We start from the raw sequence: 25,461 nt of genomic DNA, 5'->3' as shown, positions 1-25,461 counted from the left end.
CTGTTTACCAGACAAATACCTGGACCAGACGGTATATTATTATTCATGTGGTGACGGTGTTCCAGTTGAACATGACTGTCATATCATGGCTGTGAATCTGTGACGCTTAAAGGTAGATAATTTTGTATTAATTTATAGGTACTATACAAAATGTATTAAGCTTTACATAATGGATGTATTTTTTTTCTGCACAGTAGTGTAAACATGGTTTAAGGTTTTGAAATTTGTATCTTTAGTAATAGTAGTCTACTGCTGTTAATACTAGTAGCAATACCACCACTATTTAAATGTAGATACTATAGGGCCTACTACAGCTGCGCAATTAATTGAAATAAATATCTTTTGTTTTAATCTTCAGAGGAAAAATGGCACATCGAGTTAATCAAGCCGACCTGGATGGCGTGTACGATCGCCTTGAGCTTCTAGAGTCTGTACAATTCTTCTCTTTTTTTGTCTTAAAATAAAATAATGTAAACCTAGTAGTTTTATTATTAAATTTATGATGCCTGGTCGTGATTGCATTATTCGCCATTAGTTATTTCCATAAACCGCTTTATAAATGTTGATTCTCGGAAGGAAATTGGCATAAAAAGCTGTGTCGAATTTATGAATTTTGATTGGTAACTGCACTGTCTTTGTCTTTCATTTGAAATTCCATTCAATTCAGTTTAACATGACATACGCCCACACATACGCCTATCCAATGCAGAAATTATTAACATGGCAATTCAAAGTTGCTTCGTTAAATATGTGTAGGCCTAGTACGATAAGGGTCCGTTCACAAAACTTGTAACAGGGGGGGGGGGTGATGCAAAAAGAAAAAATCACATATTTTTTCAGGGTCCCCCTTTCGGACTTAAAATTATTTTCAGGGCCCCCTTTTTGGCCATAAAAAATGAGCGTCAACCCCATAGAAAAAAGTTTAGCCCCCTTTATGCATCAGCCCCCTTTACAAGTGTTTGTAAACGGTCCCTAATATAAATTCAAACTGCTCTTGGCACACTAGGGAATTTTATAAACAAAATATTTAAGCTTTATGTGAAACAACTCCTTGGATTTTTTGTTGTTGTATTTTTTGTTGTATTTGTTTTTGAAACAAAACATTTATCACTTATTTACAGATCTTCGCTATTACCTGATGGACCAATTGTAAGTAATCAGAACCAACTTTTCATAGCTTCCTTTTATGGTCCTAACATTCAAGATAGGCCTACGGGTAAGGTGCTGGGGTACAAATTGTATCGCTAAAATGAGCGCAATGGATCTGCGATTAGCTTAGGTCGTTTGGGCGTAAACGCGCGTTTTTTTTTTATGACGGTTGGTACAACCCACCTCGTAGTTTTAGGATTAATATTAAAGAGCATGATTAAAATGAAATTATAGAGCAAAATAAAGCAATAAACGAAAAATTAAGCAACCACATAATAAAATCAGCATCGGTAATATATCAATATAGACAGCTAAATGTAAAAAACAGGATCCGTTTCGTGTGCTTTTGTCTATACTGTACGGTACCTGAAAAAAAGACCAAAAAAACCAAAACAAAACAAAAACAAAAAACACCCACCAACAACATCCTCAGTAATTAATTGCAATAATATACAGGTAGAGTATAGGCCCGATTAAAATGTATAGGATTTTTTTTTGTTATCCCTCGCTTCATGATTATTAGTCTGCAAACTAATATTTTTTGTGTATACGAGGGGTGGTCAATATGTAATGAAAGTTGACTTTTGACCCCATAGGCCTATATGGATGATTTTAATAAAATTTATTAATGATCGCGCATAAAGAATGAATTTTTATTTGGAGTACCTTTAGAATACCCTACCACATCGACGCCGCCGTGAAGCTGCACTTTTTTTTGCCAAACAACACCGACGTTGGGAAAATTAAAAGCAATCACATTTAATATTGATCATATGTTTATAACTGTTTCAGCTTCGCGTATTCGTCCAAACTCTCCAGCGGGATATTAAAAGAATTGCAAAATGTTTCCAACAATGTGGACATTATGACGATTCGTATTGTCTATTTGGTGCTGGTCGCAATTTGAATAAGTACCTCGGCAAAAATGAAGCGGACTTCTCTCTTAACCAAGGTTTTGCTGAATGTTGTTTTCATATTGTAAGTATATATAATGTTTGTCCAGTTTCGGTTAATCCTTTTCCATTATTTCCGTCTTTCAAAATGAACATTATTATAAATAATTATATGTATAATACTGAAAGACACTTGGGTTATGGGTATAAATCCATTCTCGATTAAAGATAATAAATAAAAAAAGATGAAGAAATAAGGTTTCCAAAATACTTTAATGCATATTTTTTTTCTTTGTTCTAAAGTAGGCTACATTGGCAAGTTCAATATACAGAAACACGGGCCTTGAGTATAGATCAAGAGTTTACACAGAGTTTTTTATTCCCACCTATTTACAATTAAATTACAGGCTTAATTATATACATTTTCAGATCATTCTAATATGTACCCAGCAAACACAAAAACGTTTTAAAAACATTTTAAATAAGTTATATTTTGGCTTTTGGTTTAGGTAAAACGTTTTAATAACATTAAAATGTCGGGTTATATAAAGGTCATGATAACGTTTTAAAACGTTTTGTATGAAAACACACTACAACAATATTTTTAAATGTTTTCAAACAATGTTATTGTAAACACTTTTTGCAAACATTTTTGCAAAATATTGTGTCAATACTTAAATAACATTATGTTAAAATATTTGAACCCAGCAAGCACAGAAATGTTCTTAAAATGTTTTTTTTTTTTTTTTTAATAACATTTAAATGTCGGGTTATATAAAGGTCATGAAAACGTTTTTAAAACGTTATTGAAAACATTTTGGGCAAACATTTTTCGCAAAATATTTTTTCAACCCCAAAATAACATTCTGTTTAGAATTTTTTGTATCAAGTTTTCAAGAATGTTTTTGAAATGTTATTAAAACGTTTTTATACCCTTTATATAACCCGACATTTAAACGTTTTCTGTAAAACATTTTTGTTTGCTGAGAAGTAGATTATCAAAAAATGTTTTTTAAGATTATGAATACGTTTTATACTCTTAATATACCCTTTATATAACCCGACATTTAAACGTTTTCTGACAACCTTTTATAACCTTTTGCGAATAATGTCGAAAATGATGTCTTGAACCCCACGCCGAGAAACGCTCCGCTCGATACCCCGGCTCGATACGCTCACTTCGCTCTATTTTGTACTCAAGTTGGAGATGGGGGGGGGGGGGAGTGTAGAGCCCGAGTTAGAGTCTTGTTTATCCTGGCTACGCCCCTGATGAGGTTACCCGTAGTTATTCTTAATTTTTGGCAGTACGTGTATTTATGCAATTTGCACTTACCCACTTCTGGCACACTTATAGAAATTGTTCGTTGGCATTACTCAGTAAGTTGATGTAAGTCGTTGCGTCAACTTTCCGAGTAATGCCAACGCGTACAATTTTGAGTAACGCTGACTCGATATCATTATGTTGGTCGCACTCATTTGCACTTACTTTATTGAGTTGTTACAACTCAGAAAATGAAACTAGCCTAACATAATTTTCTAGAGGTGTGCTATAGTATACAAAATTTTGCACTGATTACAAAAATAAATATTTGAATACTGCTAATTGTGCAGAAAATGATCCAATTACGTAAATTAAGTAACAAAGTACCAAATTGGAATAACTCAAAACAATAAGTACCAGTAACTTAATATGAACGAGTTACATCAACTTACATGTGGAGTTACAATAACTCAACTAATTGGTTCTTTGGACCTTGTATATTTTTCTAAGTTCCCTGAACTTGAATTCAGAAGTTGGCATTACTTAAAAAGTTGACGCAACGACTTACATCAACTTTTTAAGTAATGTCAACAAAGTTGATTAGTTGACGGAACTTTTGAGCTTTTTCAGCATTTTTAAGTTCGGATAACTAAAATGAATTTTGTTTTGGCTTTTACACTATTTTGAGTTGTCCAAACTTACTCCTTTTGAATTGCGCCAACAAGGCGAACAAGTCATTTCTATGAGTGCAGTGAGCAGTCGATATAAGGGATTTTGATACAGAAATGCATGGGGTAGTACAATCCCCCTAGTAAAGCGGAGAACCAAACAAAAATACACGAGTAAGACAAGGATTAATATTACGAAATAAGGATAAATTAATAGCAAAGTGCCTTTTTTTTCAGGCCCAGTGTATCCCTAATGGAGCTGTCCAGAGCCAAGTTGAAGCAATATGGTTTAATCGTGGAGCTGAGGAATGTTACCGAGGTAAGTTTTTAGTTTTGATAAAAAGGAATACCAGTATTGTAACGAGTCACTAGATCTTAGAGGATTCAAAACGCTTCAATTTCGCTGCCATGGTAAATCATCACAATCAGATCACATCAACTAGGCCGCGGCCGGTTGCAGTGCAAACCTATATCCGCACTATGGATTGTATTAAACATCCACCAATTATCTGTGCAGCTCTCCAAATTCCATTGGTAAGGAAGTTTTTTTGATAACCAAACAACTTACTGATCATCGATTTTTTGAAAGTAGGAGGAAACCGGAGATCTCGGAGAAGACCCGCGAGAGCGAGCATGGAATCGGGATAAACTAAGTGCACATATAAACCTGGGACCTCAGTGGTGCAAGGCGAAGGAACTACCGCTGCGCCAACTCGCTCTCCCATTCTTCTATTCACACCGGGCCGGATTTACATTTTGCTGCCCCTGGACACAGCAACATAATTGGATCGGATCTACAATCTTGGAAATAAGTCTTGGAACACTTTCGTGCAAAGAATGAAAACCTGTCACCCCCTCTGTTGAGAAATACCAATGTCTTCAGCAGTTCTCAATGTGTTCCAACATTGATTGATGGGGGAGACAGGAAGGGTAAATCATTGCAGTAGATGTTATGTTTGTTCCCAAACACAATATTTTGTCTCCAAATTTTGGTCCCCTACATTGTGGTCCCTGGCCTGTATTTACAAAATCATTTGAGAACTAGTGATTTTTTCCTTTTCTGTTCCTAGTTATTACAGTGGATCCCAGCAACATTACAATGGAAGTCCTTCCGGTACTTTCGATGTTTACACTGATTCAAAAAGGTCTTTCTTTCCCACCGACTCTTGAGGCCAAAATTGTAACCATTTGTCAAATGATCTGTGAGTTGACACACGCGGTAAGTGTAATAAACATGTTTATAGACATTACACTCATTAATAGCTATAGTATTCTCCGCAGCCGAGTGGAGGGAGCGGATCATATAGCATCCACACCACTGCGCTGTAGCCATAGATAAAATGCTTATGTGCAGTATGCAAAATTGGAAATCTGCGTCAAAAAGTTTACCGAAGAAATTGTTTAAAGTTTCAAGGTCAGCTAGGTTAGTTGAAAGCTTCAAGGTCATAGCGGTTAGAAGTTTCAAGGTCAGCAGGGAAGTGTCAGTAAGGTTAACTTAGAGGTTTAAGGTCAAGCCTGTTAGATGAAAGAAGTGCTCATGCTCAAAGGTCATAGCTGCGCGTAATTTTGGTTAAACCTTTCTTTGACAATTATTTGAAACTAACTTTGCAAATGAATTGTATTATTGTTGAAGATATATTTTGATCACACATTTAAATACTTAACATGTAATGGTTGTTTTCAGGCACAAACACACCCTGATATTGTGAAAATAAAGGAAGCTCTGGACATTCCAAAGTCGGATGCCCGCCATCCTCGCCGGACATCGGATAAAAGTGACAGTGAATCGTCTATGCTTGCTTGGGTGGGAGCAGTTGGTGGGGAAAAGGCGACCGGTTCTTCAGGCAAGAAATCAAAGAAAGCCAAGGTAGGTTCCTCCATTCTTTCTAGGGTCTATGGTTCCTCCAAGTTCGTACTTTTTCTGACAATGATAAAGTTAGCTCAATCGATAAGGCGTTCGACTATGGGGTGAGAGGTTGCGGGTTCGAACCCTGGCGATGCTTAATCAGTAATACGATCTCGTGGAAAAAATGAGTTAGCTTGCAATTCCCCTGGACAAGGAACTTACTGCTAATTGTCTCATTGTAACCCGTACGAAACTCGGGGAGCTGATCCTGGTTGCGAGGGTTATTTGTGGAATGTCTAGGATGTGCGCTCTCTTGTAGCAACAAAGTCCATGAGTTGTTGTTAAATGGTTCATGGAATGATGTGGGGCCGTAGTGGTCAGCGACAACCAGTAAAAGTGTGCTGAGGCTTGTGGATCAACGTCTAGGCGTTGTGCCTGTGCGTAGCGCACTATAAATCACTGCGCTTTTTTTTAATAAGTAAGATATAGGGATCAACCTTTTAAAGGTGTATACCTTACGACTTTGATCTTGGGATTCTGATGAATCATGCATATCATGTATATATAGGTTTATCATGTATATACTAGTATATGGAAATGTGCTTGTTTATCATGTTTTATATAGCGAGTTTTATGTATCATATAGCGAGAGTCACGGTATTTTCCTAACACTTTTATTTTCAACTCATTTTACGTAGAAAAAGAAGGGCAAAAAGAAAGGCAAAGGCAGAGGCAAAGGCAAGGGATCTCGTCAACAACCAAAGCGGGCTTCTAAGAAGTACAAATTCATACATCATGGTAAGAACAGTTACCCTGATGCAGTGGTAGGGCCTACATAATGTCGACATCAATACTCATTACAATGATATAAAAAAGAGCATTATTGCACCAAATAACAATATACGTGGATCCTTGGGTTCTCTATCGGAAGTCAGTGTAGCCAGATTAATTCCCACAAGGTAATAGGCGTATTGCATAACAATACCGCTAGTATTAGTCGCCGCACGGGTTAGTCTCGCATTTTTGTGTTGTATATGATTTCTTGACTGATGTGCCGGTCGCCCCACCAGCTGCTCCCACCCAAGCAAACATCACTTTTATGCGATGTCCGGCGACCATTATACATAAGGAACCGTTCACAAACACTTTTAAGGGGGGGGGGGGGGCTGATGCAAAAAAATTTCATCGCGAAAATGTTTCGGGGCCCCCCTTTACAGACCTCAAAATTTTCAGGGCCCCCCTTTTTGACATGAAAATTATGGGTCAAACCCATAGAAAAGCATATAAACTCAATTTTCCAGGAAAATTTGTGGTCATTTTTTTCATGACCTCCCCCTTAGGAGGGTCAAAAATTTTCAGCCCCCCCTTTTTGCATCAGGCACCTCCTTACAAGTGTTTGTGAACGGTCCCTAACATAACAATTATACAGCTCGAAGGTTAATACATCTCATTTGTTATGCACGCATACAGCGCAGAGGTTAATCCATCTCACTTTGTATGTGCATTTGAAATATAAAGGCCAAGTTTGACTATTTTGCTTCTAGCCGCTAATGCCGCCGATAATGACCATGATGACGACGATGCCGGCGATGACGAAGACGGAAATGATGACAAAGACGTGGCTCAAGAACCAAAGCATAGTACAAAAAAAAAAAAAAAAAAGTCCTCCAGTGTTGCAGAATTGGACTTCGTATTCGATACCCTTGCAGCCTCCAGTTCTGATGAATCAGACAGCGCTAGCTGGAAGACAGAATCTGAAATAGGTCAAGCTCAAACAGAAACCGAATCACACTGTAAGTCTATTCAGTGTATCATCTCTCATGGTTAATGATCATAAATTTCAAAGAAAATTGTCAAACAATTTAAACAACAATTAATCGTTCGCTGCCACTGTATTTTGTTCGGTTTGCTTCCTTTTTCAATGGTTTTTGGAAACTTTGTGTGACGTGGTGTAAAGACTATAAGCTTTGAAGTTAATGAGCTCAGTGGGATATGCCTATATTTTAATGAATGATTTATACTTCTAAATCTTTTGTTTTTTAAAGATTCTATGTTTGGCAGTTATAAAGGCACCGACGACGCAGCAGTACCAGGAGAATGGGAAACTGTTGGTTCTCGTAAATCCAAGAGCGGGCCTAAATGTACATCATACCGTTCTTACAGAAATATTAAGCCAGTCTCGCAGTCAGTCTCGACGCGAAAGCCCACCTCGCAGCGTCAAAAACATCAACCAACCCAACCAAGCCGAAATAAAACAAAGCCACTGACGTCCATGATTAAAACCTCTCTGGATCGTATGATAAACACAAAGCCTGGTAGTGTCACCTTCCTCTGCAATAACTGCTTATCTGGAGAATACCCCAAGATGACGCGAAAACATGAAACGGCAAACCACTGCAATAATCCAAAGCGACACCCATGGTCCACTGCAAAAGTGATGGCTTATCTGCCGGGAGCCAAAGGCAAAGCTCCAGTCAAAATACGATCACGACCAAAAGCTTTTTACGGCAAAGCAAGAATGTGCTGGTACGTGACATCGGTTTGCCATTTGGAAGATAAGTGCAAATTTGCCCACAATGATTTTGAACGTCAGATATGGGGTTTAGGAAACATTTCATACGACGATATTGTCTCGCACTGTGGGTCGAAAGTGAAGCAATCGCCGCAAACCAGCGATGGGTACTGCTGCACTTACTGCAACGTGTCTTTCGTTGAAAAGACTGCTTTTGAAGATCACATCAATACTGGAGATCATAAAGCCAACATAACATCTGACAGTGATCGACCATGGAAGTACCGCGATCCTCCATCCAATGTCACCAATGGGATATATACACTTTGCCAAAGGTAATTATAGCCGACTATGCTTTTGTGAAAACATTCCCCTCATTAAAGCATTTGTACCCAAGCTATCACACACCATAAACAGCAACAACTTTATTGAAATTGAATCGGGGCCTTTTTTGCTATCAGATCAATCTGTTACCTTTCAGTTCATTTCATGTATGTAATCACAAACAAAGGCAATACAAGAACGAACATTTCAATAAGATATTTCTGTTGATTTCCTTCACAGTGCCTCAGATGGAACTTGCAATTTCTCCAATATGGACCCTGATGACAATCCGTGCCCTAGAGCGCACAGTAAGGATGAACTTAAGGAATGGCAAGACAGACACAGTTATCGTAGGATGAAGATGAAGAAAGCAAAGATGCAGAAGATGTTTTCTTTCATGGATGACTTGCTGGCAGAGTACAACTTTTCAATGTCAGAAGGAGATGTTGTAAGTAGTCATTATATTGATAAAATGGTTGAAGGCCATTTTGTCAGATCATAGTTTCAATGTGTACAGAGTCAGTGTCAAGGACATACATAATAACTGTGGTGTATGTGTTTGGGATAGTTTCGTAAAGTCTGTTTTGTAATTTCAGATGACCGAGAAAGACCCTGTGAGTGTCGAGGTAAAGTGCAACAATGATCTTACCCAACGTATTGCGGTAGCAGACCACGTCAAAAAGAAGGATAGTTCCAGTACTGTAGCCTGGAACTTTTCCATCAAGACCTCGAATGGAGTGAGTAGAATAAGAACCATTTCACATAATCAATAATGTTTATTTGTTGAATGGTATTAAGATTGATATGAGATATCTAAGATTTCAATCATATAAAGACCCACAAATGAGAATCTGGCTATGTATAATTTATGTAACGATTCATGTGGTGTAGCTCGACGTGGAAGGGGCTTTTATGCCCTTCATTCACGACTTTTTCATTCTGTACCCCTTCTTCCAAATAAAGTGGCAGTTTGTACTAATATTTGTGAAGAGAGTCCAGACGTGTTCCCTTAGTCACTGTGTTTACCCTTTACTTCCCCTCGATTACAAATATCTGGAACAATGACCTATGGTGACGGTTCCCCGAAATTACCTGTTTAATCATCATTACTTTCTTCTAGAAACGACTCAAACGTGTTGGCTTACTTCACGACTCATACCGAACGCACTTCCACCTTTCAAGCCCACGGAATGCTGAGAAGCCACAAGTCTGTCCCGGTGCGATTATAGGTCAACACGAGCGTGATGAGAAGACGCACTATCAAATCACTGTGAAGTTTGAGTCACACATGCTGGGTATCTTCAAGCAATGGATCGTGTTTGATTTTGATGAGAAGCCGGTCTTGATACGAAAGCTTTCAGTCAGCATTGGTGGAGAGTCCATTCCGCAAACCCCATCCAACGTGTGTCAACCGCTGTGGAACAGCGCTAATACCCGTGTTATCCGTTGTGAAAGACCGGACAAGGAATGCGAAGAGTTAGAACCCAAATACAAACTCTCTGAGTTTCAGGCTGAGATTGACAGTACTGGTGAGACCAAGTTAAACATCAGCAACTATAAGCATGTGATGCATCATATGTTGCGGTTGGAAGAGAACGAATACGTGGAAAGACTAGCCAGGTAAGGTGAACTGTGAATTTGAAGTTACTCATTAATACAGTTGTGTGTTTGTTTCTAACCATAAATTCAGCAAATTATGTGAAATCTCGCGATGCTTTTCTTGGAAATCTTTTTATGAAACTTCCATATTTTGTTTGAGTTTCATCAGTTTCAAGAGCATTTATATAGTTACAGCAATGTGTAAAGATAAAAATCAAACATAACAGCTAACTATGTTGGTGTGGATTTTTGCTTATTTCTTATTTCCTTACTTATGGTGGGTGATTGTCCCTAACCACAAAGACTTTCCACGATTTCTGTCCTGTATCGCTTTCTTGAAACATGTTGCCTCCAGTGCGATGTCTTCCTTGAGGATGTCAATGTATGAGTAAGGGTGGGTCGCTAAGGTTTTCTCCCATCCATGCTTCGGTATCCATGCTTCCTCCCATCCATGCTTCGGGTGGGTCGTCCAGGTTTCCTTCCATTCATTCTTCTATATCCAGTGGACCAAACTGGCTCCTCACTACTTGATTAGCAGAACATATTTAGGGCAGCTCGGTCAGGTCCCATAAAACCATCTCAGGAGGAGCCGGATCCCTAATCTCAATTTTACCTTATTGCACGAGCAACTATTGCAGATATACGTTTGTGTTGCGCTCATATGACGAAATATTTTGTTTTCAAATTCATTCTTTAAAGCTTCAAACATGAAACGACCATATTGATAACAGACGTGGCCTTAATGGAATCATTTGCCGGCACAACGTTAGTACCTGCTCAACCTGGACAACTATTCGGGCAGATTGACATCACTCAACCAATATTTGGGGATTCAGAAGCAAGCCAAATCGCTCTAACAAGTGTCCAGTTCATCTTATTACAGTTTGATGCTTCATCTGACACAGTCTACGAAGCAGAGATAATGACTAGTCACGAAGGTGGTCTGACGAAAGAGAGTATCTTTGTTTGTCTGAGTTCCGAGTGTATTACACAAGAGAGCCTGCTTGAGAGAGTCAAAACGAAGGTAGATGTTGGGATTCAGTTCTGTGTCGATCGGCTACAATTCTGCAGAAAGCATCTCGCTGTCGATCGAATAAACCCTGATGTGGTTTTCCCTACGAGAAATGAGCATCCTGCTTTAATGTAAGAGCCAAGTAGATAAATATATATTTTAAATACTAAGAGGTAGATGTATCAGAGATAGCTATACAAATATTTTAAATACCACTATTTTCTGGTTACTAATGGGGTTGCAACTGGCTGTCACAGATCGATAATATTTTCTACACATCTATAGTTACTCTTTTAATTCTTAGTAAGAACAATGGGAGTATATAGAGATGTTGTTAGATGGTGATAAAAGATGGTAGAGGAGAGGACTAAAAGAAGGCCATACTGGTAGTATAGGTAACCATAGTTGGAGTAAGCGAGGGATTGGATGTTGATTGATTTAATATTTTCGGTTTCGGTTCAATGTATAATATACGTTGTATATACACTAAATAAGTCGGTGTCCTTAGATATTCATGCATGACATGCCTAACATATTTTGATTCATTTCTATAGATGCCCAGACCCAAGCGATGATAGCAAGGATATGAACAGCAGACAAAAGGGAGCTGTACGATTTATAGAATCCAGCTGGAGACGACAACATCAACAAGGACCCGATATTTTGCTGGTTTATGGGCCTTTCGGTACTGGGAAGACGTATACACTAGCTAATGCTGTCATGCAGACAATACGAGCTCATATGATACAGCAACCGAGAATCCTGATATGTACCCACACGAATCCGTAAGATTTTAGCAGTGTTTTCCTCACAAATGTGATTTCCAAATGAAGCCCTCTTTTGGTCTCTAGAGAAAACATAGTGGCATCATCCATACATATTGTGTTGTAATCTGTGTTAACTTCTCAACATTATTCGCTCTCTCTCACTCTTGTCTCCGTCTTAGGCGTTCAGGTTACGATATCATAGACAGTTTATAACATGGCTTACTCGATGAAGTGTAATTTACATTGCTTAAGAACTAAAGTTAATTCTTACATTATGGATACACATAATGTTCTCTTTCGTATTGATTATCCGGGTTGTTTTTCATTTTATTATTCCAGTGCGGCTGATTTGTACATAACAGATTTCTTTGATGATTTCGTTAAGCAACACAAAGGGAAACTGATAATGAGGCGAATCATCACAGAGATGCGAAAGAAAGAAACCATTTCTGCGAAAGTGCAACAGTACGTTCTGTTCGATGATGATAATCCAGAGAAACCAAAAGAGCTAGGAGCAGCCGATGTGAAACCATGCCAGATTGTCATTGCCACAACAACAACAGCTATGCAACTGGCGGCAATACCAGAGCTGAAAGGTCATTTTACACATATCTTGATCGATGAAGCAGGGCAGATCTTAGAGGCAGAATGCATCACTCCTCTTGCGCTGGCAGACACAGGAACATGTATTGTGCTAGCTGGTGATCACTTACAAATGGGACCAAAGGTAAGAGGCTGTCGACTCAAATGATTAGAGTATTGGTTTATAAGAAAACCTAAAATATCTCCTCCCCCACCTTATGAGATTGTTAGCCATTGTTAGTTCAATTAGCAGATGAGTACTAGGGGTACACATTCAAATTTGGATCGCCGGTTGTTTGATTAGTTTTAGTACAGTTTCATCAGCTTTTATAATTACCGACCTTTTATAATTAATATAAAGGTAGTGTCACTACCATTTGTATCTTTCAAATTGTTTCTTTTTTTCTACGTTTGACCCGCAACTAAATTTTGCACGAATGAGAAATATTTCATCAATGTTTCTATCATATAGGTATATTCATCAAAAGCGCGCCTGATGAACTTGAACAAATCTCTACTGGAGAGATTATTTGAGCATTCGTTACACAAGAAGTGCAGACGAGAAATATTACTGACGGCCAACTACAGGACATGCCCAGAAATTCTCACATTTCTTTCAAAGGTACAGTTATGTTATAAAAAACGGGGTTTGTTGGAAATATTTGAGTTATTTTTAAATTAACACAGCTTATAGTGTAACGAAACAATTTTGGCTGTATGTTCAACAAATTTGTGTGATACACATTATGGTGACAATCGAGAATATGACAACAATCACCTATAAGCGGTATTTATTTTTTTGGTTTGATTTAGAATTTCTACACAGCAGCCGAAATTGAAGCGTGTGGTAATCTGGTAAAGCACCCATTCTGGTATCCGCTTGAGTTTCGCGAAGTCTTTGGAGAGGACCAAACCTTCGGGACCTCTTACATCAATGCATATGAGGTAGGATTTCAACTATACACGTACAATGAAGTTGACCGACTTGCTATTGAATAGTATTCTGTAAAATGTAAAGATAAAGACAAGCCAGTTTAAAGCACACAATAATAATGTCATATTAATTAAACGATTCAGGAATATGAACAAATTATTATTAGCCAGCGGGTAAAGATTAAAATTTGTTCATCCTATCAACCCAGTGAACTAAGATTCAGGAATATGTTGATATGCTTGAGTATGTTCAGCGAGTAAATGGTTGACACTATTTCCTTCTTTGGTTGACTCTCTAAAGGGACAAGAGATTGTCAGGAGAGTACAGGAGCTGGTTCAGCACTGGCCTGCTGATTGGGGTCCGATATGTCCTGAAGGAATAGGAGTACTCACACCGTACAAACAACAGGTCAGTACAAATAACTTGTAAAGACATTCTTAGTTTAAGGCGCACTATTGCCTTAAATTGTGGTTGCCGGTAATTCCGGCATACTGATCTTTTTGAACGGTAGGGGCAGATTGGATTGCAAGTGTGTCTATTTTGCCAGCAACACAGCTTAAAGGTTTTAATATCGTCTGGTAATTTCTATGAGTTTTTATTTAATAATGCTACTCAAATTTTGTATCACAAATATCTGAATTGCTCTTTTCATATTGATGGTTTACATGTTATGCTTAGGTACGATTGATACGTGACCAGCTACGGAGAAGCAAGCTTGGTGAGATATTTGTAGACAGGCTACAAGCTGTTCAAGGTTAGTTTCTCAAGGTTATGTAACAGAAACAGACAATAGCATATTATGTGAGCATCTTCTTAGATTGGACAACTTTGCATACTCAGCTTTGACTTGATAAATGTCGGTCATGGTAAGCTCTGAAACTTACATTTTGTCACACTTCATTGCTGCCATGCAGTAAAATGTTATGTATGCTCTTTTTTAAACGAATATTTTTTTAAAAATATTTGTACAGGCAAACAGTTTCGAGTGGTAATTATTAGCACAGTGAGAACCCAGAACACAATCAACAGTCAGTCGACTGGCTCGGGTGATTATCTGGGATTCCTGTCAGACTCAAAGGAGCTGAATACTGCACTCACAAGAACACGATCCTTGGCTATTGTAGTTGGTGATCCATTCGCTCTCTGTTCTGCCGGAGACTGTTGCAACGTCTGGAAGCGCTACATAAAGGAATGTTCAGACAATGGCGGCCTTTATGGAGATGTGACATACAAAGATTTGCAGAGATCAACACAGAAGGCATTGAATCCTCATGCCAAGTCTTTTGTTCCTACAGGAGCTAGAAGCCATAGAGCAGCAACACGTTTGGAAGGCACCTCAGCTTTGGGATTTGCTGAAGGTTACTCGAGAGGCTATTCTACCCATGGTCAAAGGAATGCTGTTCCATTGGGAATGACAGGAGACGAAACACAGATACCCGAAATAAGAAGTGATATGCGGTCTGACCAGAACCCCGACACAGCGTCAGAGGTGACCAATGAAGACACGTTGTCGGAAGTCTCTCCAGAAGAATCAGATGAAGAAGACGATAATCAGCTAAACAGAGATGACATAATATTGCAAGAGCTTCGTCGTCAACTAATGGTAGATAGAGGTGAAGTGACTGACAACACTCAATTAGATACCAATGATGATGAGTTACCAAGGAGAAATCGTGACACAACTTTAGTAATGGTAGAAGAGGATGGTCATGTACGGTTAGATGAAGATAAAAGACGCCATCGCAAGGACAGTTCGCAGCCTGGTGAAACGCTTCTTTGTACGTTTCGAATCGATCGTGATACCAGGCGATACGCAATACCAAAAGAGCCAAGAGAAGACATTGAAGACATATGTATAAGCAATAATACCCACAGAGGAACAGCTATGAATGGGGATGAGGTTCAAGTTCAGATTCTTGAAAACACCGATTGGAGTCGCCCTGATGAACCAGTCAAGGTGTACGGAAAAGTCATCGAGGTAGTGACACCACTCATAGAATATCGCGACAAGGAGATTGTTTGCCGAGCCGACCCGTTCACAGATAATTTGATGGTACCAATCGAACGACATCTGCCCAAGATATACGTGCTGAGACCAGAACCGGGTGGATCTGGCAAGAAGGGCAGGTCAAAGGCAATTCTTGTGGTACGAATTTGCCGTTTCCGTTATCGGAAGGCGGTATGTGTCCGTGAAATTGAAGTAAGCACCAAAGATCGTCCACACAAGCTTTTCAAAGTTCAATGGCTGCAATGGAGTCCAGGATTCGCATATCCACTAGGCATGGTAACGAAAGAATTGCCATCGGGAAATAACTTGGAAGATGGCTTAATGATCCTGAAACATATCTACGATGTTTCTGAAAGCAAAGCCTCCAAGAAAGTTCTTCAAGATTACCCCGAAGATTGGGTCATTCCAAAAGAAGAAATCCTCAAGAATAAGCGCACAGATTTGAGAAAACGCGTCATCTTTACCATAGATCCACCAGAATCGCAAGACCTTGACGACGCCCTCAGTATCGAAAAGTTGGCAAACGAGAAGAATGAAATCGGAGTTCATATAGCTGACGCGGGTTACTTTGTCCGTATTGATTCAGAGCTCGACAAAGAGGCCAGAGCTCGAGCGACATCTTTCTATCCGTCTTTCACAGAACCAATTCATATGCTTCCTCTTCATCTGAGCACCAACCTTTGCAGTTTGCTTCCAGATCAGGATAGGCTCACCTTGTCAGTCTTCTTTACCATGGATGAGATGGGTAACGTGGATGACCAAACCGTACGCATAGAGCGAACAATAATAACATCAAGTGCCAAACTCTCATATGATGACGCAGAGAATATCATTTCCGGAAATCACAGTGATCAAAGTATCGAAGTTAGATGTCGAATAACTAAACTTCATGAACTCGCAACAGAAAGAAGGAAACAAAGGCTTCAGAACGAGCGATATTCGCACGAAGGTACCATTGAAGCAGCCAATGCATTCCGTGCACATTGCTTGGTCGAGGAAATGATGCTAATTGCTAATGAGCAAGTAGCAAAGTATGTTATGAATGCATATCCGGAGTGCACTCCTCTTCGCAGACAACCTAATCCTGACATCGACAAATTTCAAGAGTGGCAGAGAAACAACTCGGGCAATATCGGCATTAGTATGACCCTATCACGTCGTCAAGATCTTCTTCGAAACCAGTGTGCCGCAATTGCACAGAATGATGATGCAGATGACCAGGGTGCTAGACCAAACACTATGAGCATTACAAAGGACATCTGGCACAATATTGTATCGGCAAGCACTGAAGACTTTACTCGTCTAGCTGGACTCATCAGTACCGATCAATACCATCCACAGCTTGCTCCAATTCGCTCAGCGCTGCACAAGATTCTCCAACCAGCTGAATACGTGTGTTCAGGAATAACAGCAGCACATACACATGGAAGTTTAGATATGGCCGTATATACCCACTTCACTTCGCCGATACGACGATACATTGACATAGTGACACACAGACAACTTGTAGCAGCAATAGGCAGGAAGAAAACACCACCCCACAGCAAAGAAGACGTAGGGGACATATGTCACACGTGCAATATCCAGGCCTTCAGAGCACGAGAGTTCGAACTGAAAGCACGCGCACTAGACATGGCAATGAAAGCATTGAGTCAACCAATCCAAGCCCATGCATTCATCGAAGGTATTTCTCCTCGATCCTTCCAAGTCATCTTTCCTCCAGAAATTCTTCCGGCACTCAAGAATGCAAAGGTCCCGTATAATTTGCTGAAGCCAATTGAAAGTCCAAATGTCGAGGAGAACAGAAATGTAACGATGAAATGGAAAGAACGAGTTTACAGCTTGACAGGCGTACATACTTTGGATCCTGACGATATTAGAAGAAACCAAAGATTCGGAACAAAAGATTTGGATACACACGCAAGGTTCACCCACACAATCCCTGTAAGTCAGTGGCAGGAACTTCAGGAAGCTGTTGCAACTGAAGATACTCAGAAAACATGTGAGGTTGTCGAAGCTGTGGAACGGAATTTGGCACGTGTAGATCCGAATCGAAACCAACAAGGCACAGTCCAAGATGTTACATGTGAGATTAATACGGACGACATCAGCAGAGTACGTAGACAGTATGTCAATTTCCAACGCCCGTTTGCCATTGGTGATGTCCTGTCAGTCCAACTTCATTCTGCAAAAACCAGAGGCCTTCTGTCACCCGGTGTTCAACTCCTCAACATTACGCCGTCTGTGGATTTTTGCTTCGAACACCGCGCGGATCCTGTGAATTGTTTCACCACTGTTGCGGAAAGACTACCGGACAGAGCCAACCTGTTGCAGTACAAGAAAACATGGTTGCCCATTATTGAAATGGAGTCCGCCTACAGCTCTGTCTCAGAGAACAACACTTTCATCATACAGCGTGTAAACATCGAGTGGCAGCCTCAACAACAAGATAAGAACACCTTGCCGTGTGGATCTTTCTCTCTCACTAGGGCATTCTGCGATGCACGACACATCAACTACGAGGACCTGTCTACCTTTAAACATGCATGGTTGTGTTTGCGCTACTCAACAATGGAGGTCCCAAAGACAGACGGCAATCCAAGTGATATTTTTACAAAGGCTAAGACACCCAGAAGCTCTGGTAACAAAACCACAAGGGTTACCTTTGTTGCACATGCTTGCATCCCGGATGCCACTCAGATCCCAAATAAAGAGGATGAAACCAAAGACAGGGTTACCATCTTTTTTGAAGTGAACCAGACATCAATGGGAAGCTTTCCTAGGAGTTTGATCAGACCAAAACGGAATGAAATCAAGGAGTGGACAGTGGAGTTCATCCCATACAGCTACCCTAGCAGGTAAGATATGGAAACTTAAAAATCCAATTGAAAATAAGAGATCTGCATAGATAAAGAACCTTCTGGAAAACGTCATTAGGCCAACTATTGTGTCTTTTTTCATTTAGATTTTATTATAATCATGGTGTGGTTTTAACTCTAAAAAGGTTTTTGTTCTAGGTTAGGTCCTTCAGTAAGACCTTCCGTATTTCAATTACGGCAATATACCCAGTGCTCCGAACATTGCTACAAAATCGTCACATACGTTTCTCCGTAACTATATTATGTAATAAAATACAGTTTTCATTCTTTTCATTGGTTATGTTATTATTATTATTCACATCACAGTCGACTACGGCAAGCAGTGGAGAACCTATCCAATGACGATACTCCCGACTTGATTCAGAACATATGCTTACTGAAAAGTGGAACTGACAAATCTACTCGTAAGTGAATAACAAAACTATTCAATCATGTGTTCACATGTGCGTGTTCATGGTGGGTAGGGAGGGGAATGTGTAAAAACTGCGTATCGCGATAGTGGAAATACTTGCATTGTCTTTATACGTTATATAGACTGATGTACACAAATAAAGTATGTTTCCGATGCATTGCGACATGATGTGCCCTAATTTCCATTCACAAGATGTTTTATTTATATTTCAAGGTCATAAAGGTCGGCAGATAGGTAATCCAAAGAAGATGGAGAAAAAGATGAAGACGGAAATGAAACGAAAGGAGCTGATGGGAATTTTGAAGGAATTGGCAAGAAGGAGAACCCAGTTTTTCGTTGAAGGCACTCGTTTTCATCCCAATAGTTCACAGACTGAAGCACTAAAAGCTGCCATGTTACAAGAATTCACGCTGATTCAGGGTCCACCAGGTAGGTTTCATATATGCTCAATTCAAAAACACAAATCATCAAACATTAACTTACATCAGAAGCTGTGGGAAAATCAGTTCAGGAGATTACTCTTTTTTTTATAAGTGATATGTATTTAGTAATAATTATATGTTTTGATTCTACTCTTCATCATGTGATACTACATAGGTACTGGCAAAACTGTCACCGGAGCACAGCTAGTGTACTTCTTCAGTCTCCACAACCAGCAGTTACCTCCATCTGACCTTCGACCCCAAATACTCTACTGCGGACCTTCCAACAAATCTGTGGACGTGATTACAGGTTTGCGGTTTTCTTTCTTCCGTTATTTGGTTGGGGAAAATATATAATTGAAAGCATTAAGGTGTCTGTCAAAATGTTGATTCATTATAGAAAACAAAAGCTGTTTTAAGAGAAGTTCCTTCAATAGCAATAAATCTAATTTGCGTGTCACCTTTATCACAGAGTACCTCAAGAGATTTGCTAGAACAATCTCCATCGTTCGAGTCTACAGCAAAGCAATTGAATTCAATGAATTTCCGATTCCGGGAGAACCAAAGCCAGCAGGCAAATTGGAATCTCGTGATGTCGAAATGGATCCACGTCACAAGCAAATTTCACTTCATCACTTGATCAGACAGAAGACCAACCCTAACAGTCAGGCAATTGTAACGTATGACATCAAATTCAGGACAGGTTATCAACCATTGCCTGATGAGATCAAAGAGTACAGGAAGCTAGTGAGTGCTGCCGAGGTATGATCATTTATTTGTTTCAGGAAGCAAAACATTGTAATCATTATATCTATGTAGCTACTAGCTAGCCTTAAATTTTGATAAAAGTGTATAAACTACAGTGTGAAGATAAGTCCGGAGACAAGCATGCGAGCCTGTCGTTTGTAATTATACATCATTGTTGTAACAATTATTTAACAAACACATTTTTCCATTATAGGCTATTGAGATTAAGAGGCACCAAGTGATATTGTGTACTTGCAATGCAGCTGGAAGTTTTCGTATACGGCGTTCAAGCAACATAATCCAGTGTGTTGTAGACGAAGCTGGAATGTGCAGTGAGCCTGAAACACTTATTCCACTGGTTGCTTCAAATCCCGTCCAAGTCGTGTTGATTGGGGACCCAAAACAACTGAGGTAATATGATGGTGTGTTGGGAGGGGTGTGTTAGAGTTATTGTGTGGTGAATTGCTTTTACGTGGGTGGGTATGTGCATATTAGTGGTAGTATTATTCTGAAGGCAAGTTGGTTTGTGAGTATATGTGTGTTGATTTGTCATCAAACGTATTACTTTTGATAGGATATCCCAAGACAGGAAAGAACACTTTACTATCAAAGTTGCTTTATTCACACATCAAATATAGCAGGACAGTGAAAGATCTTTTGTGTATCTGTATATGAGGGTGTGTAGGGGGAGGGGTGTGCATGATGGATGTGAATGTGGGGTGAGTGGGTGGGGGTGTACGTATAATGTGTGGTATTATGGGTGTAGATCGGTTTGTGAGTATGTTTGTGTGTTCATTTGTCATCACAAGTTTATATTTTGCAAGGATATCCTGAGACAGGAAAGAGCACTTTACTATCAAAGTTGCTCTATTCCCACATCAAAATTAGCAGCACAGTAATAGATGTTTCGTGCAGCTCGGTGTGTGTGTGTGTATGGGGGTATGGGGGTTGTTGGTGTGCGGATGGGGGGTGTTTGTGTGTGATGTGGGGTGGGGGGTCTGTGTGGGGGTGGGGGTGGGGTGTGTGCATATTAGTGGTAGTATTATTCTGAAGGCAGGTTGGTTTGTGAGTATATTTGTGTGTTCATTTGTCATCACAAGTATATTTTTGTAAGGATATCCCGAGACAGGAAAGAGCACTTTACTATCAAATTTGCTTTATTCACACCTCAAATATAGCATACTTGTTTTAATTCCAGACCAATCATTCAAGAGCCAACAGCAAAAGTCTTGGAAATGGAAATATCCCTGCTAGAGAGATACAAGAGGGAAATGAGAATGCTCACGATACAATATCGCATGGTAAGTTATTGTTCATCTTCGGCCTATCCATAAATAATTCTAACTCTTACCACTAATCCTAATTCTCTAACAAACAATTTATATATAGTTTTAACCCTAATTGCTGTTAGGAGTCAGAAAGCACTTTTTGGAAATAACATTCGATCTGAATATACTTTTTTGAAAATAAAATTGTAAGTTTGAATCGTTTGATTTGTTCAGCACCAGGCAATATGTCATTTCCCATCGGAAGCTTTCTACGGAGGCAAATTAGTGACACCTGAAACAATAAGACGACGACCATCGCCTCTTCGACATCCAATATGGCCAGGTGATGCTCCACACGTGTTCTGTCATAGTTCAGGTCCCGAGGAAACTCTAAGTGTCCGCACGGCTGAAGGCAATGAAATGTCTAAAGCAAACCTGCAGGAAGCAAATAATGTTGTAAGTATTATTGTTCAGAAATAAGTATTTATTTCAGAAAATCAACATGCAAGCTAAAATTCATATTTCTTCCAATACATGTTTGGACAAAAAATATTAAAGAAACAAAAGTATTCGTATAGTGTATGTAAGGCAAACACAGTTAGATAGATATAATATGCCTATCTCTTCGACCCTTTGTAAAATTGATGACAATGTCCAGTGTCAAGGTATCTCCAATGCCCCTCCCTCTATCCATTTGATGGCTATTCACCATATTTACTGTCAATATTTCCTTTCTCAAATGTATATATCTGATTCGTCTCTTTGAAGAAATCAAATCGATATGATATTATTTCTTTACGTTTAGGCTACATGTTATATGTGAAGCATTAAAGTACCTAAGTCTTTTCCCCCATAATCGCAGGTTCGTATTGCAGTTGCTTTGGTCAGAAGATGCGGCCTCGATGAATCTCGGATTGTCGTTCTCTCTCAGTATCGGCTTCAGTGTAGTAGGATACTTGACCAACTACGCTCATATGGCCTTAATGATATCAGTGTACGGACAGTCATTAAAAGCCAGGGTAAGTAGGACTGTTATTGTCAAACATTTTTCTTGAAAATATTCATATAGTATAGTGCTTTAAAGTCAAACAAGGCGAAGATCGTTACACGAGTGACAAAAAATGACAAATTTGGTACACGGGTTTGTATGACCCCCAACGTTTATGAAAACAAGTGGCTACAAAAATGTGGACCTAATTTTGGCATTTTGTTTTGACATCAATGTAAAACCTATAGGCCTACTTTAACAGTTCTTTCATTTGAAATGGTTTAAAATTGATATGATGCTTTCTTGGTGGAATATAGGCTAGCCCTTTTAAGTTGTGAAAAAAAATCAAAGAGATTTACCATACAAAAGAGGCTTTTTCTCAAAACTAGATTTTTCTGATATTTGAACTTTGGATGTTTTATCATATTGTATTATCTGACAAATAATGCTAATAAGTTAACTGAGTGAGAAATGGCAATAGAAGAGTACCGCTGCTAAACTTTGAATAACATTGATTTATTTCCCATTTAGGCAGTGAATGGGACTTCGTTATTCTATCAACCGTGCGATCCCTTCCCCGAGTTGAAATAGAAGAGAAGCCAAACGTTGGTTGGAGGAAGAAGTTCCTTGGTTTCATCACTGATGAGAACCAGATGAACGTTGCTTTGACGAGAGCTAAGCATGGCTTGATTATTGTTGGTATGATTCTCCTTATTCCTGTTTACCTACTTTGTTGAACTTCATTAGATTAAGGGGTGGGGTATGAACGTTTGGATAGTATTTATTGTGGGACATTAGAGCACATCAGACATATCGAATTGCATTCTGAATACGAAGAATGTCCTTCTGATATCAAATAAGTTCGATTTTTTTGAAATTTGCAATGTAATACACATTTTATGGCAAATGATTAAAAATTGATATTTTTGATATTACCCAGTACTCGAAGTAAACTTTATAAATCTGATGATTTATATTTAAAGTGTATGTAGGTGGGATGAAAAGTCGACGATCAATTGAAAATTTTGACCTTTCGTATTGAAGATATGAATTTTTTTCCCAAAACACCAAAACACCAAAAACAAAATTAGGTCTTTTTGGCAAAAAATCCATATCTTCAATATGAAAGGTCAAAATTTTCAATTGATCGTCGGCTTTTCCTCCCAGAATATGTCATTAGATTTATAAAATTTACTTCAAGGACTGTTTATATATCAAAAATGTGAAAAATGTCAAATTTTAATAATTTGTCATAAAATTTGTATTATATCGTGAATTTCAAAAAATGAAAATACTGTCGAAACGCTCAAAACAGATCCCTTAAATAAAGGGCACGAGGAAAGGGATGTTCACACCAAAGCAAGTTTGCTCCACATTCCAAGTGGTAATAACACTAATATCGTTCGTTTCATTATTAAATTACATGGTATTAATTAATCACAATATCTTATTAATATTGCAGGCAACAAGTGGCTTCTTCAGACTCACAAGAAGTGGGGGGAACTCATCGACTACTATTCAGCGGGCAACTGTGTTGTCAATGCTAGTGATTTTCCATGTTGGAGGAGACAGACACCGCCCTTTGCTCCAAGGAGATGAACGTCCAGCGACAGACCGGGGTGTGTGGACTCACAGATTTTGTTATGGGGTGTGGACCCCAAATGTGAAGTGGTCACGGCAAAACACAGTGTTATGTTGATGCAAAATAGTATAGTATAGTATTTGTAATCCGATCTGATCCACTCAGGCCAAAGTCTGAAATTTTGAAAATTTAATTATTACTAACTTGCTCAGTACCTATGGTTACTTATGATAAATGCCCAGGTCTCTTAAATACTTGATTTGGTCGGACATCTTTGGGTAGCCGCTAGCACCAACCCGGTGTTTTGAGCGCCCTATTGTGCAAATAAAAGCCGCCTAACACCTAGAGAAGATGCAAGGACGAGGAGGGTTAATAGAATAATACAATAGTGATAATTCCGCAGGTAATCCCGTCGCATCTATTCATACATAGTCCTTTTATTCGCAAGTACATCCATTTATTTGTAGCGTTTGATATGGTGTAGTTAATCCGATTATTATGTCACTTCAACAGCGAATAGACCATGTAGAAGCTGTGTGTTTTGCAAAAGGGAACTGTAGGGCCTATTGTGCTGTAAACTTTAATCATTCTTTTGTCTACCTGTGTTTTCGCAGAAGATGTAAAACGGTGATGGAATGCAGTTTAAAATTTCCGCCAAGGCCGAATCATTTCACATTTTGGGTGTATTGTAGCCGACGGCTACCCAACTAGCTGCTAGTCAGGTGTAGGAATGCGTGGATTTGGATTCGTCTATACGCAGTGTTGTTTACAGTGCAAATGAGATACTGAACCAGTTAAAGAGGGCGTTTATATTTTACAAAGTATAATAGCCTGAGTATAATGTAATTTCAGTAATGTTAAATGTCGAATACCATTTAACATAATTATGTTTAATGTGATTTTCATCAAGGCAAGGGGCAAGGGGAGGGTGGCAAACTTTGACGAAAATGGTCAAAAATGGGCTCAAAATTACAAAAAAGGCCTCCCAAACTTCTCAGGGGGGGGGGGGGGCAGCTGCCCCCTGGCTACGCCACTGTAAACGGCCAAATACCCGGGGTGGCGGGGACTTTCACTTTACATATTTTCACTTAAAATGAGCAGAACCTCTTCCTGACAGTTATATATACATTATTTCAACATTTTGGGTAAAGAATAACAAAATTAAAATTTGACGCAAATCGTATATGTATGGCTTTAATTCATGTATAGGCCTATAGAATTGATATTTTTTTACTCGGAAATCAATAGTTGATTATTGATATAATTAAATGAATGCATTCTTTATGTGATCAAATTGCCGGCCATAAGCACGATAAAATAGCATTCCAAATATGATCTTTCACTCGAGATTTACTATGAATTACCTCGATCATGTAAATAATTATTTTCTTTATACTTTGATAATACCCAATATCTTACCCATCATAATTCCACTTTATATGTAGGTCTATTCTCTTTTTTAAAAACGACCTTTGTATTAAATTTATACAAATGGAATGTATCAGTATCGGAATGAAGTTCTTTTTGAACTGAACTGAATATATATTTATTTTCGTGTTTCGTGATAAAATATTTTGATATTAAATGAAATAATTACACTTTCCTTGA

At 38.9% G+C, this 25,461-nt stretch overlaps 1 protein-coding gene across 1 annotated transcript; it reads left to right on the top strand.

Moving 5' to 3' along the window:
• On the top strand, window positions 1–25,461 carry LOC140152380 (3'-5' exoribonuclease HELZ2-like). The gene is made up of 31 exons (XM_072174689.1): window positions 1–112; window positions 359–427; window positions 1,122–1,149; window positions 1,942–2,127; window positions 4,209–4,290; window positions 5,042–5,190; window positions 5,656–5,838; window positions 6,516–6,615; window positions 7,362–7,610; window positions 7,863–8,664; window positions 8,894–9,101; window positions 9,250–9,390; window positions 9,774–10,273; window positions 10,952–11,395; window positions 11,819–12,049; window positions 12,371–12,758; window positions 13,086–13,235; window positions 13,427–13,558; window positions 13,848–13,955; window positions 14,226–14,301; window positions 14,519–18,413; window positions 18,741–18,838; window positions 19,060–19,275; window positions 19,444–19,578; window positions 19,741–20,030; window positions 20,230–20,426; window positions 21,214–21,316; window positions 21,518–21,739; window positions 22,146–22,302; window positions 22,803–22,970; window positions 23,734–25,461. The coding sequence occupies exons 2-31, from the start codon at window positions 366–368 to the stop codon at window positions 23,868–23,870; spliced, it is 9,837 nt and encodes a 3,278-aa protein (XP_072030790.1). The 5' UTR covers window positions 1–112; window positions 359–365; the 3' UTR covers window positions 23,871–25,461.

Source organism: Amphiura filiformis, chromosome 1 (assembly GCF_039555335.1).
Source record: "Amphiura filiformis chromosome 1, Afil_fr2py, whole genome shotgun sequence".
In the NCBI taxonomy this organism is placed as follows: domain Eukaryota; kingdom Metazoa; phylum Echinodermata; class Ophiuroidea; order Amphilepidida; family Amphiuridae; genus Amphiura; species Amphiura filiformis.
Note: the sequence above shows the minus strand (reverse complement) of the source record. Positions and strands in the feature narration are given on the sequence as shown.

What these genes read in the sequence shown, in the direction of transcription:
- LOC140152380 (XM_072174689.1), top strand. Translation starts at nt 366, where the DNA reads ATGGCACATCGAGTTAATCAAGCCGACCTGGATGGCGTGTACGATCGC. An exon ending in TCTGTGAGTTGACACACGCG is followed by an intron (nt 5,191 to 5,655) that starts GTAAGTGTAATA and finishes GGTTGTTTTCAG; the next exon opens with GCACAAACACACCCTGATAT. An exon ending in GCATGGCTTGATTATTGTTG is followed by an intron (nt 22,971 to 23,733) that starts GTATGATTCTCC and finishes TTAATATTGCAG; the next exon opens with GCAACAAGTGGCTTCTTCAG.